This window comes from Chlorocebus sabaeus, chromosome 16 (assembly GCF_047675955.1).
Source record: "Chlorocebus sabaeus isolate Y175 chromosome 16, mChlSab1.0.hap1, whole genome shotgun sequence".
In the NCBI taxonomy this organism is placed as follows: domain Eukaryota; kingdom Metazoa; phylum Chordata; class Mammalia; order Primates; family Cercopithecidae; genus Chlorocebus; species Chlorocebus sabaeus.
The window spans coordinates 1,321,150-1,338,778 of record NC_132919.1 but is presented as its reverse complement, the minus strand read 5'-3'; the positions used below and the strand labels follow the sequence as shown (position 1 = coordinate 1,338,778).

General features: G+C 45.4%; 1 protein-coding gene across 2 annotated transcripts in view; it reads left to right on the top strand.

Moving 5' to 3' along the window:
• YWHAE (tyrosine 3-monooxygenase/tryptophan 5-monooxygenase activation protein epsilon) overlaps positions 1–17,629 on the top strand; it is a 59,691-nt gene that overhangs the window by 26,230 nt on the left and 15,832 nt on the right. The window contains exons 2-3 of one of the 2 annotated variants that reach the window (XM_008009807.3): positions 8,563–8,595; positions 13,895–14,094. In XM_008009807.3, coding sequence (XP_008007998.1) covers positions 13,897–14,094 — 198 coding nt within the window. In that variant the 5' untranslated portion in view covers positions 8,563–8,595; positions 13,895–13,896. The remainder of the gene's footprint in view (positions 1–8,562; positions 8,596–13,894; positions 14,095–17,629) is intronic. The other variant, XM_008009806.3, reaches the window with a different exon arrangement.

Genomic DNA, 17,629 nt, shown 5'->3' with positions numbered 1-17,629 from the left:
GCCTCAGCCTCCCGAGTAGTTGGGATAATAGGCACCTGCCACCACGCCTAGCTAATTTTTGTATTTTTAGTAGAGATGGAGTTTCACCATGTTGACCAGGCCAGTCTCGAACTCCTGACCTCAGGTGATCCACCTCAGCCTCCCAAAGTGCTGGGATTACAGGCGTGAGCCACTGCTTCCAGCCAGGAAGTCTTTACGTAGTAAGACATTTGAGTGTGATCCAGAGGGATGATGTTTGCTAGGCGAAAGGAAAGGTCACTGGCTAATTGATTAGCCTTTATATAAAGCAAGCTCAGGACCTTTCCAGAACCTAAGTGACCGAACTGTTTCTTTTTGAGAGACAAAGTCTTGCTCTGTTGCCCAGGGTGGAGTGCAGTGGTGTGATCATAGCTCACTGTAGCCTCGGACTCCTGGGCTCAAGCGATCCTCCTGTCTCAGCCTCTGGAGTGGCTGGGACACAGGTGTGAGCCACATTCTCGGTTCTGACAGAACCTTTTTATGTCAATGCCTGATGCTATGCCCTTTTCTTCCCTTGGTGTGATTTCTTTTACTGTTCTTGAGCTGAAGAATTTGTTTCTGTGAGCACTTTGATTGCAAAGTCATTGAAGTTTGATGGTTAAAAGTTCAGGCTCTTAGATTGTCTGGGTTTGTTTGGGTTTTACCATTGTGTGAGTTTAGGAGCAATCCTCTCAGCTTAATTTTTCTGCCTTTAAAATCAGGATTAAGGCCGGGTGTGGTAACCCACGCATGTAATCCCACTGCCTAGGGAGGCCGAGTCAGGTGGATCACCTGAGGTCAGGAGTTCAAGACCAGCCTGGCCAACATGGTGAAACCCCGTCTCTACTAAAAATACAAAAATTAACCAGGCACAGTGGCGGGCACCTGTAGTCCCAACTACCAGGGAGGCTGGGGCAGGAGAATCACTTGAACCTTGGAGATGGAGGTTGCAGCGTGATTGCACTTCAGCCTGGGCAACAGAGTGAGACTTTGTCTCAAAGCAAAAAACAAACAAAAAAAAACAAACTTAGGGTTATGACCCTGTATGCTTTGGTAAGAGGTACATTAATCCTGTCAGCCAGTACAGAACCTGCTCGTTTTTCCCCTGACAGATTCTGAACAGTTGGCTTTTTTCCTGACCCTGAATTTCATTAGAAGCTGTAAATTGTGTCTTGTGACGTGTCAGCCTGATGGGGGAGACCTGCTCCTTTTATGATTTTGTACTCTGTGTCTGTCAGAAACTGTTGAAGCTCAGTGGAGACTTGTTTTACTACCAGGCAGGGACAGTCTTGGGAAAATCAAGTTTACTGGGATGTTGATGTAAAGATATTAGAGGTATGAAAGTAAGCTTTTTGTATTCAGGAGGCTGAAGTGGGAGGATTGCTGGAGACCAGCCTGGGCAACATACAGAGATTCCCGTCTCTTTAAGAGAAAAGAATATAGCCAGGCGCGGTGGTTCAAGCCTGTAATCCCAGCACTTTGGGAGGCCAAGACGGGCGGATCACGAGGTCAGGAGATTGAGACCATCCCGGCTAACATGGTGAAACCCCGTCTCTACTAAAAAATACAAAAAAAAATAGCCAGGCGAGGTGGCGGGCGCCTGCAGTCCCGGCTACTTGGGAGACTGAGACAGGAGAATGGCGTAAACCTGGGAGACGGAGCTTGCAGTGAGCTGAGATCCGGCCACTGCACTCCAGCCTGGGCGACAGAGTGAGACTCTGTCTCAAAAAAAAAAAAAAAGAAAAGAAAAGAATATAAAAAGCTTTTTTTGGGAGGGGGTGAACCTCTAGGTGGAAAAAGAAATGTGTTTTAAGTGGGAACAAACCTCTTTTCTTTTCTTTCTATCTCTTTGTCTTTTTCTTTCTTTGTTCTGTCTTTTCTTTCTCTCTCTCTCTCTGTCTTTCTTTTGACAGAGATTTGCTCTTGTTGCCAAGGCAGGAGTGCAGTGGTGAAATCTTGGCTCACTGCAACCTCCGCCTTCGTGTTCAAGCGATTTTCCTGCCTCAGCCACCCGAGTAACTGGGATTACAGGCATGCGCCACCACATCTGGCTAATTTTGTACTTTTAGTAGAGACGGAGTTCTCCATGTTGGTCAGGCTGGTCTCGAACTCCCGACCTCAGGTGATCTGCCCGTCTCGGCCTCCCAAAGTGCTGGGATTACAGGTGTGAGCCACTGTTCCTGGCCCCACGTTTTATTTTTAAATTATTGAAACTGTGTCTCGCTCTGTTGCCTATGTTGGCTTTGAACTTCTCAAGCCTCTTGCTCTGCAGGTAGGTCGGACTGTAGGCAGACACCACCATGCCTGGGTCTAAACCACATTTTAATATATGAAACTTGTCTTTCTGGTAGAGTCACGGAAACCAGTTATTTTCCCTCTGTTGTTACAGAAGCAAATAAAAGGATCCTCGTACAGATGCATTCAAATACATATTCAAATCTGAGGCAATGTGATTAAAGCGCAGCTCAAGTCAGACCCCCTGAATTGTAGTCCATTGGCTTTGTGATCTGGAATCAGTTTAACCTCTATGTTCTTCAATATATGGAGATATTCTAAAATGGGATAATATTGGTACCTACTTCAGAGGTCTATTTAGAAGATTAAGTGCATTAATACAGCGAAGCATTTGGAACAGTGCTTAGTTTAGCATGGGGTGTTTTATTTGTGAATTACTTTGTCGAATGAATGTATAAATTCTTGAAAGAACGCAACCGAAAACCAAACCTCAGTTAACAAGTTAGGGTGAAAAACTTCTGACTCTACTGGCAGCAACAGAGTATGGGTGTCCCAGACACGGGCTGGTTCCTTGTGGTGGATCTGTGTCTAGGCTATTATCATACAATGAAGGGAAACTTCCCTGGAACTAAACAGACTTAACCATGTTTAATTAACTTGTGAGGATTATGTTCTTCAGAGTGGTGATTTTAATCACCCACCCATTGTCCCCAAATCATGAAAAGTTCCAGAAATTCGATTTTGTTACTCAAACTTACTGTAGCAAAACTGCCTGTGGATCCAAAAGAAGTGGTTTCGACCATTTCGGTTTTCTGGTTCTTAAGTTTTGATCACACCTGCTGCAAGCACGTGACAGCCTTCCCCCACCCCCAAAATGCCTACATCCCAGTGATAAAATACTTGCTGCAAAGGTGACTTCAGGAAGTGCTAATTGTGTTGAGGACCTTTATGTGAATATAATGGTTGGAGTTCATCCTCTACTGAGGGAGGGCTGAAGGGTGTAGTTAGTCTAGAGTTTTGGATAAATCAGCTTTTTCTATATAGTTTTGGGGTACATTATCATTAGTATTATGTTTCTGTTACTGGTGTTAAAAGGACAAAGATGACAGTGATATTAGGAGAGTGTGTCATTGTAGTCATTATTTGTGCGAACTGGTACAAAGCACTGGTCGTAGAATGTTTGGAGAGATTGAGAAGTTAACTTTTCTTCCTCTTGAAGGAGTAGTGTGCTGGGTGGTGTGCACCTGTAGTCCCTGTTACTTGGGAGGCTCAGGTGGGAGGATCACTGGAGGCCAGGAGTTTAAGGCTACATAGTGCGTTATGATCATGGGCCTGTGAATAGCCACTTCACTACATACAGCCAGGGCAATGTAGGGAGTGAGACCCTGTCTCTTGAAGCAGTGTCTCCTGACTCATGCTACTTCTGTTCCTTAATCTGCTACCTTAAGGGATGAGTGTGGGGGGGGGTTGGGGTAGAGGAGTCAGTGGGATTTAAAAAATGAACAACTCCTACAAACCAGTAATGAAAAGACAAATAATTAAATATTTGGCAAAATGTTTGAATAGATATTTCTTCAGAGAACACACAAAAGGCTCATAAGCACATGAAAAGATGTTCAACACTATTAGCTATCAAGGAAATGCAAATCAAAACCACAAGGAAATACAGCTTCACACCCACTAGGATGACTAGTTGAAAGCATAACTAACAGATGTTCCTGAGGATGCAGCCAGATTAGAATCCTGCGTTGCTGGTGGGAGTGTAAAATGGTGCCGCTCCCATAGAAAAGTTTGGGATGTCCTTCCTCAAAAAGCTAGTTACTATGTGATCCTCAAGTTCCTCCTAGGTGTGTACTCAAGGGAACTGAAAGCGTATATTCATACAAAAACGTCAAGACTGTTCGTAGCAGCATTGTTTATAATAGTCCAAAAGTGGAAACAACCCAAACGTTCATTAACAGATGAATGGATCCCCCCGCCCCGAGACCAGATCTTGCTCTGTTGCCAGGCTGGAGTTGAGTGGCGCGATCTCGGGTCACTGCAACCTCTGCCTCCTGTGTTGAAGCAATTCTTCTGCCTCAGCCTCCTGAGTAGCCGGGACTACAGGCGTGTGCCACCACGCCCAGCTAATTTTTGTTTCTTTAGTAGAGACAGGGTTTCACCATGTGTTGGCCAGACTGGTCTCGATCTCTTGACCTCGTGATCTGCCTGCCTCAGCCTCCCAAAGTGCTTGGATTACAGGTGTGAGCCACTGTGTCCAGCCTTTTTTTTTTTTCTTACTTTTTGTTTTTCTTTTGGAGACAGTCTCGCTGTGTTGCCCAGGCTGACCTGCAGTGGCGTGATCTCAGCTCACTGCAGTCTCCACCTCCTGGGCTCAAGTGATTCTCCTGCTTCTGCCTCCCAAGTAGCTGGGATTACAGACATGCACTGTCATGGCGGGCTCATTTTTGTATTTTTAGTGGAGGCGGGGTTTTGTCTTGTTTTGGCCAGGCTGTTCCTGAACTCCTGACCTCAGGTAATGCAGCCGCCTCCCAGATTTCTGAGATGGCGTGAGCCACCGCCCTGGCTTAATGAATGGATTTTTAAATCATGGTATATCCATACAATAGGTGAAGTACTGATGCCATGCTACACTAGGTGTGAACCTTGAGACCATGCTATGGGAAAGAAGCCAGTCACAGCAGGCTCCATACTGTAGGTTCTGTTCATAGGCACACCTTGTTTATTGTACTTCACAGATACTACATTTTTACAAAACAAACGGAAGGTTTCTGGAACCTGCTTTGAGCAAGTCTGTTGGTGCCATTTTCCAACGCAGGTGCTCACTCTGTGTCACTGTTTTGGTAACTTGTGCAATATTTTACACTTGTTTTTTTTTTTTTGAAATAGAGTCTTGCTCTGTTACCCAGGCTGGAGTACAGTGGCGCAGTCTCTGCTCACTGCAAGTTCCGCCTCTTGGGTTCACGCCATTCTCCTGCCTCAGTCTCCCGAGTAGCTGGGACTACAGGCGCCCACCACCACGCGTGGCTAATTTTTTTTTGTATTATTTAGTAGAGACAGGGTTTCTCCGTGTTAGCCAGGATGGTCTCGATCTCCTGACCTCGTGATCCACCCTTGGCCCTCCTAAAGTACTGGGATTACAGGTGCGAGCCACGATGCCCAGCCTCAACCTTTTCATTATATGTTATAGTGGTTATCTGTGATCAGTAATCTTTGACGTTACTATTGTAATTTTTCTGGGGATCCATGAACTGAGGGAAATTAATTGATGTGTGTATTCCTTTTTGTTTGTTTTTTGAGACAGAGTTTCACTCTTGTTGCTCAGGTTAGAGTGCAGTGGTGCGATCTCAGCTCACTGCAGTTTCCACCTCCTGAGTTCAACGATTCTCCTGCCTCAGCCTCCCGAGTAGCTGGGATTACAGGCATGCACCACCACGCCTGGCTATTTTTTTGTATTTTTAGTAGAGACAGGGTTTCTCCATGTTGGTGAGGGTGGTCTCGAACTCCTGACCTCATGTAATCTGCCTGCCTCAGCCTCCCAAAGTGCTGGGATTACAGCGTGGGCCACCACACCCGGCCTGTATTCTTTTACTATTGATTTTTTGAGACAGGGTCTCACTCTGTCACCAGGCTACAGTCTTGTGATCATGGCTCACTGCAGCCTTGACCTCCTGGGATGAAGCAATCCTCCTGCCTCAGCCTCCTGAGAAGCTGGGACGACAGGCACACATCACCATGCCTGGCTAGTTTTTGTGTTTTTTGTAGAGATGGGGTCTCACCTGTTGCCCAGGCTGATCTTGAACTCCTAGGCTCAAATGATCTTCCTGCCTTCGGCCTCCCAAATATTGGGATTATAGGCATGACCTCTTGTTTGTGTTCTGACTCCTTGTCTCTCTGCCTCCCCTTAGGGTTATCTGTTACCTGAAACACAACAATATTTAAATTAGGCCAATTAACAACCCTGCAATTGCTTCTAAGTGTTTAAGGGAAAGGAAAAGTCCCAGTCTCTCACTTTAGGTGGAAACGATTAAGCTGAGTAAGGAAGGCTACCTTAAAAGCCGAGATAATGGTCTGAAAGCTGGTCCTCTCGCACCACAGTTGTGAATGCAAGGGAGACGTTCTTCAAGGAAATTAAAAAGTGCTACTCCAGTGAACACAGCAGTGATGAAAGCAAAACAGCCTTCTTGCTGACAGAAAGTTTTAGTGGTCTGAATAGAAGATCAAAACTGCCACACTATTCCCTTAAGCCAAAGCCTAATTCAGACTAACCCTCTAACTCTCTTCAAATTTAAGAAAGCTGAGAGAGGTGTGAAAGCTACAGATGTAAAGCTGGAAGCTAGCAGAAGTTGGTTCATGAGGTTTAAGGAAAGACGCCATCTCCATTACTTAAAAAGTACAAGGTTGGCTGAGCGCAGTGGCTCACGCCTGTCATCCCAGCGCTTTGGGAGGCCGAGGCGGGCAGATCACGAGGTGAGGAGTTAAAGACCATCCTGACCAACATGGTGAAACCCTGCCTCTACTAAAAAATACAAAAAATTAGCTGAGCGTGGTGGCAGACACCTGTAATCCCAGCTACTTGGGAAACGAAGGCAGGAGAATCGCTTCAACCCAGGAGACGGAGGTTGCAGTGAACCGAGACGTTGTGACAGCACTCCAGCCTTAGCGACAAAGTGAGACTCTGTCTCAAAAAAAAAAAAAAAAAGTACAGGGTCAAGTAGCAGGTGCTGATGTAGATGCTGCGTCTAATTATGCAGACGATTTAGCTAAGATTATTGATGGTGACCACACCAAATAGATTTTCAGTGTAGACAAAACAGCCTTGTATTAGAAGAAAATGCTGTCTAGGACTTTTCCTAGCTAGAGAGAAGTCAGTGTGTCTGGCTAGGACAGGCTGATGCAGTTAGGGGCTGATGCAGCTGGTGACTTTAAATTGAAACCGGTGCTCATTGACCGTTTCAAAAATTCGAGGCCTCTTTAAGAATTATGCTAAATTTACTCTGCCTGGTTTATAAATGGAACAGCAAAGCCTGGAAGACAGCACTTCTGTTTACAGCATGGTTTTCTGAATATCTTAAGCCCACTGTTGAAACTTAGTACTCAGAAAAAAAAAAAAAAAGCTACCTTCAATATATTACTGCACATTGAAAATGCCCCGAGGCTGGGTGCAGTGGTGCACAACTGTAATCCCAGCACTGTGGGAGGCCGAGGTGGGTGGGGCACTTGAGCATAAGAATTCAAGACCAGCCTGAGGAACATGGCAAAACCCTGTCTTTACAAAAAATAATAAAAATTAGCTGGGTATAATGGTGTATACCTCTGTAGTCCCAGCTACGTAGGAGGCTGAGATCGGAGCATTGCTTGAGCTGGGAAGGTTGAGGCTGTAGTGAGCTGAGATGGTGCCACTGTATCATCTTGGGTGACAGAGTGAGACTGTTTCAAAACACACACACCATACAATTCTTTCTCTCACACTAACACACTGTTCTTGGTCACCCGGAGCTCTGATGAAGTTGTATAAGGAGAACAAGAGCAAGGTTTTTTTTTTTAAAAATAGAGATGGGGTTTCACTATCTTGTCCAGGCTGGTCTTGGACTCCTGACCTCGTGATCCACCTGCCTTGGTCTCCCAAAGTGCTGGGATTACAGACATGAGCCACCACGCCCGACCTGCGATGTTGTTTTTGTGCCTGTTAACACGGCAGGTGGGCAGATCACCTGAGGTCAGGAGTTTAAGACCAGACTCACCAACATGCTGAAACCCCGTCTCTACTAAAAACAGAAAAGTTAGCCGGGCATGGTGGCGCCCGCTTGTAGTCTCAGCTACTCAGGAGGCTGAGGCAGGAGAATTGCTTGAACCCTGGAGGCAGAGGCTGCAGTGAGCTGAGATAGTGCCACTGCCTGGGCGACAGAGCAAGACTCTGTCTCCCAAAAAAAAAAAAAAAAAAAGTTTTTTTGTGGGTAAATGCTGTCCAGCAGCATCAGATGCTACAAAGAAATCATGCAGGAAAGGAAAAGTCCATCAACATGGCAGACTTCGTTGTCTTGCTGCGGCCACTCCAACCTTCAGCAGCTGTCACCCTAGTCAGTCAGTAGCCATCAACATCAAGGCAAAACCTTCCAACGGCAAAATATTATCACTTGCTGAAGGCTCAGAAGAACATTAGCATTTTTTAGCAATAAGGTATTTTTAAATTAAGATATGTACATTGTTTATACATAATGCTGTTGTACACTTAACAGATTACAGTGTAGTTTAAACATAACTTTTCTATGCACTGGGAAACACAAAATTTCATGTGACTTGCTTTATTGCAATATTTTTTTTTTGCAGTGCTCTGGAACTGAACCCGCAGTATCTTCCAAGGTATGCCCACACCTGAAATGTGCATAAGAGACAAGTGTGTAGAGGCGGAAAGTAGATCGTGGTTGCCTTGGGCTGGGGTTCGGGTACATGGGAAGTGATCGTTAGTGGGGTTCGGGCCTTTCTTTTTGAAAAAAGTGATGAAAATCTAAAATTATGATTGCAGAGTTCTGTGAATATACTAAAAACCATTGAATGGAAGAGTTTATTTATTTTTTGGAGACAGTCTCTCTCTCTGTCGCCCAGGCTGTAGTGCAGTGGCGCCATGTCAGCTCACTGCAACCTCCGCCTCCCGGGTTCAAGCAAATCTCTTGCCTTAGCCTCCTGATTAGCTGCGGCTACAGGCACCCGCCACCATGCCCAGCTAATTTTTGTATTTTTAGTAGAGATGGGATTTTACCATGTTGGCCAGGCTGTTCCTGATCTCCTGACCTCGTGATCCACCCACCTTGACCTCCCAAAAGTGCTGGGATTACAGGGGCTCACCCCTGCTCCTGGCCAAATGGTACACTTTAAATGGGTGAATTGTTACGGTAGGCGAATTATATATAAATAAAGGTATTATTAAAGGGATAACTGTTGCTTCTATAATTTTACCAGTCTGTGCATTGTTTTGTTTATATCTAAAATGAAGGCATTTATGCTTGAATCTGAAACAGTAGAGCATCACTGAGTGTTATAAATATATTTCCCCTTGCATTATAAAAATACTAAGTCTTCATTGTTGAAAATTTGTAAAGCACAGAAATTTGAAGAAAATGAAATCATGGGGAATAATACTCGAGATATGTAACTGTTAAATTTTTGGTAGTATTGGACATCTCTGCGTAGTTTTTCTGTATAGAATATTGTAAAGCCTTAAAATTAAAAGAATTAATGGTACTGTTTTTGTGTAGCTGGATTAAGATTTACTTTGCGATCAGTTTAGAAAGTTTAATTGGCTGGGCGCGGTGGCTCACGCCTATAATCCCAGCACGTTGGGAGGCTGAGGCAGGCGGATCTCGAGATCAGGAGATCGAGACCATCCTGATTAACACGGTGAAACCCTGTCTCTACTAAAAATATAAAAAATTAGCCCGGCGTGGTGGCGGGCGCCTGTAGTCCCAGCTACTCGGGAGGCTGAGGCAGGAGAATGGTGTGAACCCAGGAGGCAGAACTTGCAGTGAACCGAGATCGTGCCACTGCACTCTAGCCTGGGCGACAGAGCAGACTCCGTCTCAAACAAACAGACAGACAAAAAAAACCACGAAAGTTTAATTACAGACTTACCTCTGAGTTATATTTGACTTGCTGATTTTTGAGAATTAAACTAGTGTGGAGGTGAGATTACTTAGTCCGCTGCTTCTAAATTTAGCCTGTTTCATGACTATGGTTTAGAAAACAAAATTGGACATGTTTTAAATGAATGCTTTCAGACTCCTACAAATGAATTAATGAGTGGTCTTATTACCATATTGTAAAATTTTGTGTTTTTGGAGACAGAATCTCACTCTGTTGCCCAGGCTGGAGTGCAATGGTGCAATCTCAGCTCGCTGCAAGCTCCGTCTCCGGGGTTCAAGCCATTCCCCTGCCTCACCCTCCTGAGTAGCTGGCACTACAGGCGCCTGCCACCATGCCCGGCTATTTTTTGTATTTTTGTTTTTCTTCTTTTTTGAGATGGAGTTTTGCTCTTGTTGCCCAGACTGGAGTGCAGTGGCGCGATCTCCACTCACTGCAACCTTCGCCTCCCGAGTTCAAGTGATTCTCCTGCCTTAGCCTCTTGAGTAGCTGGAATTACAGGCATGTGCCACCACGTCCAGCTAATTTTTTCTTTTTCTTTCTTTCTTTCTTTTTTTTTTGAGACGGAGTCTTGCTCTGTCTCCCAGGCTGGAGTGCAGTGGCCGGATCTTAGCTCACTGCAAGCTCCGCCTCCCGGGTTTACGCCATTCTCCTGCCTCAGCCTCCTGTGTAGCTGGGACTACAGACGCCCGCCACCTCGCCTGGCTAGTTTTTTGTATTTTTTAGTAGAGACGGGGTTTCACCGTGTTAGCCAGGATGGTCTTGATCTACTGACCTCATGATCTGCCCGTCTCGGCCTTCCAAAGTGCCGGGATTACAGGCTTGAGCCACCGCGCCTGGCCCCGGCTAATTTTTTCACATTTTTAGTAGAGACGGAGTTTCTCCTTGCTGGTCAGGCTGGTCTTGATCTCCCGACCTCAGGTGATCTATCTGCCTCAGCCTCCCAAGGTTCTGGGATTACAGGTGTGAGCTACTGTTCCCGTCTAATTTGTGTATTTTTAGTAGAGACGGGGTGTCACCATGTTGGCCAGGCTGGTCTTGAACTCCTGACCTCAGGTGACCAACCTGCCTCAGCCTCCCAAAGTGCTAAGATGACAGGTGTGAGCCACTGCACCCGACGTGTCATCCTTCTTTAATGGTTCAGAATTGCATTAGAAACCTCAGCTTGAGGTGTACAGTTAAACGTGCCACTTCTACGGGTACAGTTCCGTGAGCTCTCCTTTGCACAAAAGCCCCTCACTTCACCCCTGCACCTTGATAACCATTTGCTTTGTCTTTTTAGTTTGTGTTTTTTGTAGTTTGATATAAATGGAATGATAAAATCTTTTTAATCTAGCTCTTTTCACTTAATATCTTTTTGAGATTATTCCATGTTGTTGCTTGTTATCAGTTAATTATTTTCTCCCCTCTTCCTCCTCTTCTCTTTCTGGACACAGGGTCTCTTGCTCTGTCATCCAAGCTGGAGTACAGTGTTAGGATTATACAAAGTAATTGTGGTTTTTACCATTGCTTTTAATGGCAAAATCCGCAGTTACTTTTGCACCAACCTAGTAGCTCACTGCAGGCCGAATTCCTGGGCTCAAGCAATTCTCTTGCCTTAGCCTCCTGAGTAGTTGAGGCTACAGGCACACACCCCCACACCTAGCTAATTATTGCAGAGGCAGTGTCTCACCATGTTGCCCAGGTTGGTCTCAAAGTACTGGGCTCGAGTAATCCTCCTGTCATGGCCTCCCCAAATGCTGCGATTAGAGATGTGAGCTACTGTGCATGGACAGTGAATTGTTTACTTTCGAGTGGTGCCCATCTTACAGATATGAGCAGCAGTTTGCTTATTCATTTCCCCTCTGGATGCACATTTGTGTGGTTTCCACTTTTTGACTATTATGAATATAGTTGCTGTGAGTGAGTGAGTGTGTAAAAGTCTTTGTAAAGGTTTATTTATTTTTCTTCTGTATAATACATAGAACTAGGATTGCTGAGTCATGTGGTAAATGTTTATTAAAACATTGCCATTTTTTTTCAAAGAGACTTTACAAAATATTCTCTTTTTTTTAATATTTCCAAAAGGATTAATTTTTGAAATATATTTTCCTGGATACATTAGGCACACTCCCCTTAATTTAGTAGTGTTTTGGTTTTCGTTTTGTGTTTTTTTTTTTTTTTTTTTTGGATACGGAGTCTCACTCTGTCACCCAGGCTGGAGTGCAGTGGCGCGATCTCAGTTCACTGCAGTGTCTGCCTCTCAGGTTCAAGCAATTCTCCTGCCTCAGCCTCCATGGTAGCTGGGATTACAAGCGTACACCACCATGCCCAGCTAATTTTTGTATTTTTAGTAGAGACGGGGTTTCACCGTGTTGGCCAGGCTGTTCTCGAATTCCTGACCTCAGGCGATCCATCAGACTTGGCCTCCCAAAGTGCTGAGATTACAGGGATGAGCCACTGTGCCCACCCAATTTAGTAGTGTTTTATGAAGTTACCATATCTTTATACCTGTTAAAGTATACTTATGCTTATGGTGTTAATGAATGCTAAGGATGCTTATTTAAATGCAGATAATTTTTGTTGTTGTTGTTTTTTTGAGACAAGTCTCGCTATGTTGCCCCGAGTGGCAGTACAGTGGCGCGATCTCAGCTCACTGCAATCTCTGCCTCTTGGGTTCAAGCTATTCTGCTGCCTCAGCTTCCCAAGTAGCTGGGATTGTGGTGGTGTGCACCATTGGTCAGGCTGGTCTTGAATTCGTGACCTCAAGTGATCTGCCCACCTTCGCCTCCCACAGTTCTGGGATTATAGGCGTAAGCCACTGCATCCAGCCTATTTTAATTTTAATTTAATTAATTAATTTATTTATTTTGAGGTGGAGTCTCCATCTGTTGCCAGGCTGGAGTACAGTGGCACAGTGTTGGCTCACTGCAATCTCCACCTCCCAGGTTCAAGCAATTCTCCTGTCTCAGTCTCTGGAGTACCTGGGAGTAGAGGTGTGCATCACCACGCTCAGCTAATTTTTTTGTATTTTTTGTAAAGACAGTGTTTCACCATGTTGGCCAGAATAGTCTCTATCTCTTGACCTCGTAATGCACCCACCTCGGCCTGCCAAAGTGCTGGGACTACCAGCATGTCCAGCCTCTATTTTAATTTTTTAGAGACAGGGTCTGACCGTGTTTCCTTGGCTGGTCTCGAACTCCTGAGCTCAAGTGATTCTCCTGCCTCAGTTCCCAAAGTGCTAGGGGTATGAGCCACTGCTACTGGCCTAAAATGCAGATTCTTGAGTCTCATCACCAAAGATTCAAACGTGGGTAATGTTGGAGAGCCACGTGGTAATATGGCATCAAAATAAGTTTCTGTTAATGTATTTATTCAGTTAATATTTCTTGTGCTGTTGGCGCTTTGCATTCACACACTGTTGTGTTAGCTGTATTTCTTCCCTATGCTTGCGATAGATCCCAAGGCTTCTCTGGGCCCCTTTCTTTGCTCGCCACCTAGTGGTAACAAATAGGAGTCATCAGAAGTTTCACCAGAAGGAGCTTCATACAAGGAAGGATAGAAAACATCCAAAGTCTGTTGGTGGCCAACCATACACTCCGTACATTTTTGCTGTATGAACAAATTGCCCCTTCTCTTGTTTTTTTGGAAATACTATTTATTTGTAAGACAATACGTTTTAGAATCTGTAAATTCTTAATCTTTCTCTTAAACTGGCGGCTTTTTTTTTCTTTTTTTTGCTTGGAAAATGGTTAGGTATGCCTAATTAGAGAGGTGCTTTCAGACCACACTAAATTGTATTAGATAGTATATGAAGTCTTCCTGATTCCATAGAACTTACATTCTAGAGTCTTTGCATTGGCTCTTAGTTTGGTTTCCTTTACATGTTTTTGGTTTTTTACTCATATTAGTTTTGATGATTATGAAATTATTTTTGTTAAAAAAATTTTTTTCCAGTAGCTTGACAGAAAAAAACCTACTTTGAATGGGATATGTTAAGAAAACTTCCAGTTTGTAAGATCTGACTTTTCCTTTTCCCATGCAGAAATGGTGGAGTCAATGAAGAAAGTAGCAGGGATGGATGTGGAGCTGACAGTTGAAGAACGAAACCTCCTATCGGTTGCATATAAGAATGTGATTGGAGCTAGAAGAGCCTCCTGGAGAATAATCAGCAGCATTGAACAGAAAGAAGAAAACAAGGGAGGAGAAGACAAGCTAAAAATGATTCGGGAATATCGGCAAATGGTGAGATTGCTGTGCCATTGTCCCCCCTTATCCACAGTTTGAGTTACCTGTAGGACGGTACACTAAGAGGTTTTGAGAGAGAAGGAGACTGCATTCATATAACTTACATTACAGTATGTTACAATGTTTGTTATTAATCTTTGTGCCTAGTTTATAAGTTAAACTTTCCCATGGCTATGTATGTATAGGACAAAACATAGTCTATATCAGATTTGGTATTATTCATGGTTTCAGCACATCCACTGGCTGGTCTCAGAATGGACGCCTCTTGGGTAAGGGGGAACTGTTGTATTTTCAAGCAAAATGATGACTGTTTTTAAAAAAAATACGGTGGGTTGGCTGGGCATGGTGGCTCATTCCTGTAATCCCAGCACTCTGGGAGGCCGAGGCGGGCGGATCACGAGGTCAGGAGATCCAGACCATCCTGGCTAACATGGTGAAACCCCCTCTCTACTAAAAATAGAAAAAATTAGCCGGGCGTGGTGTCGGGCGCCTGTAGTCCCAGCTACTCTGGAGGCTGAGGCAGGAGAATGGCGTGAACCCGAGAGGCGGAGCTTGCAGTGAGCCGAGATCGTGCCACTGCACTCCTGCCTGGGTGACAGAGTGAGACTCTGTCTCAAAACACACACACACACACACACACACACACACACACACACACACAACAAATACATTGGGTTAATTTGTCTCATTCCTCTTCCCCCCGCCCCCCCAGAGTCGCCCTGTCGCCCAGGCTGGAGTGCAGTGGCCAGATCTCAGCTCACTGCAAGCTCCGCCTCCCAGGTTCATGCCATTCTCCTGCCTCAGCCTCCTGAGTAGCTGGGACTACAGACGCCCGCCACCTCGCCCGGCTAGTTTTTTGTGTTTTTTAGTAGAGACAGGGTTTCACCGTGTTAGCCAGGATGATCTCGATCTCCTGACCTTGTGATCCACCCGTCTCGGCCTCCCAAAGTGCTGGGATTACAGGCTTGAGCCATCGTGCCCGGTCCTTTTTTTTTTCTTTTTTTTTTTTTCTTTTTTTTTTTTGAGACGGAGTCTTGCTCTGTCACCCAGGCTGAGTGCAGTGGCCGGATCTCAGCTCACTGCAAGCTCCACCTCCCAGGTTTACGCCATTCTCCTGCCTCAACCTCCCGAGTAGCTGGGACTACAGGCGCCCGCCATGTTGCCCGGCTAGTTTTTTGTTTTTGTATTTTTTAGTAGAGACGAGGTTTCACCGTGTTAGCCAGGATGGTCTCGATCTCCTGACCTCGTGATCCACCCGTCTCGGCCTCCCAAAGTGCTGGGATTACAGGCTTGAGCCACCGCGCCCGGCCTTTTTCTTTTTTTTAAAGAGAAAGTTTCGCCCTTGTTGCCCAGACTGGAGTGCGGTGGTGTGATGTCAGCTCATTATAACCTCTGCCTCCCGTGTTCAAGTGATTCTCCTGCCTCAGCCTCCTAAGTAGCTGGGATTACAGGTGCCTGTCACCACAACTGGTAAATTTTTGTATTTTTAGTAGAGATGGGGTTTCACCATGTTCACCAGGCTTGTCTGGAACTTCTGACCTCAGGTGATCTGCCAGTCTAGGCCTCCCAAAGTGCTGGGATTAGAGGTGTGAGGCACTACACCTGGCCTAGTTTTTTCAACAGAATAGAACATATCAGAGTGGGACACTGTAAGCATAAGGATTATTTAATGAAGTTATTTTACATACTGTGTGTGTATATGCATATATAAAATGTTTCTTATTGTAGGTCTTGTTAAAAAAATTGTATAGCCATCACTCTAATGCAGGCGGTTTTCAATTAGAGGTGCTTTTGTCCTTCAGAGGACATTTGACAATGTCTAGAGATACTTTTGTCACTTAGAGGGTGCTGCTAGCATCTAGTGGGGTGGAGACGGGATGCTGCTAACCATTCTACTGTGCGCAGCACAGCCCCACAGCAAACTCCAATAGTGCTGCTGGTGAGAAACTGATTTAGTGGAAGAGACAGGCACGTAACGCATGAAAGAGAACAAGGAAGAGAATTACAGGGCAGGTGGAAAGTGAGCTTGGTTGGGAGAGGGAAAGGTGGGGGAACCACAGTTACTGACTCACCAGCTGTACTGGGCACTGTCCTGAGTAGAGAAATATTTTTCTTATATGTATTTGTGCAAGGTAGTACATGAAATCTTTAAAATAGCACTGGAAGGGGGGAAGTATTATCCCAACCTATGAATGCACAAGCCAGGATTTTGAGTGTTTAACATACCTGAGGTCACTTAGAAAGTTGTGAGTTGGGGCCGGGCGTGGTGTCTCGTGGCTGTAACCCCAGCACTTGGGGAAGACAGAGGCAGGAGGATCGCTTGAGCCCAGTAGTGGGCAAAAAAGTGAGACCCTGTCTCTAAAAATAAAGTTGTAAGCTGGGGTTGATGTGTTAACCATTACCCTGAAATATGTTGGGTCAAAGAATTTCGTTGGTCAATAGACAAGTTGTGTGTCCCAGTGGAAGGAGGAGGTGAGGAAGTTGAAAGTGCTAAAGAAAGAAGCCCAGGAGCTCCACTGTGGGATTTCTGTGGGATTTTGGCTGCCTGGGAAAGGGAAGTGGGAATCAAAGAGAGCAACTGATAAAGTGGGAGAAGATGTAAAAAGCTCAAGAGTCTGGCCGGGCGCGGTGGCTCAAGCCTGTAATCCCAGCACTTTGGGAGGCCGAGACGGGCGGATCACGAGGTCAGGAGATCAAGACCATCCTGGCTAACCCGGTGAAACCCCGTCTCTAGTAAAAAATACAAAAAAATAGCCGGGCGAGGTGGTGAGCGTTTGTAGTCCCAGCTACTCGGGAGGCTGAGGCAGGAGAATGGCGTAAACCCGGGAGGCGGAGCTTGCAGTGAGCTGAGATCCGGCCACTGCACTCCAGCCTGGGCGACAGAGCGAGACTCCGTCTCAAAAAAAAAAAAAAAAGCTCAAGAGTCTGATGTCTTAGGTGAGATACATGCATTAAAAAAGAAAAAGTGGCGAGGCGCGGTGGCTCATGCCTGTAACACCAGCACTTTGGGAGGCCGAGGTGGGTGGGTCACACCTGAGGTCAGGAGTTCGAGACCAACCTGACCAACATGGTGAAACCCCATCTCTACTAAAAATACAAAAATTAGCCAGGCGTGGTGGCACGTGCCTGTAATCCCAGCTATTCAGGAGGCTGAGACAGGAGAATCGCTTGAACCCAGGAGGCAGAGGTTGCAGTGAGCCAAGATCGAGCCACTGCACCCCATCCAGCCTTGGCAACTAGAGCGAAACTCTGAATCAAAGAAAGAAAAAGTAAAAGAGTCCAGGTGTCTTGATGAGTCCATAAATAGAAATTACAAGAGAAGAGGAACTGAAAAAGGAAGCCATGGGCCCAGAGTGGAGTGTTACAATTCGGACTGCTAGTATGGGGCAGCGTGGTCATGGGTGTGGACAAGTGGAAGTCTTGGAGTAGAGAACCAAGAACTTGTCGAATGGAACACAGCCACACCATACCTTGGTGTGATCTCAGGTATCGGATGGGTTTGCTGTAGACATTCAGTGAATCTGGGAGAAGG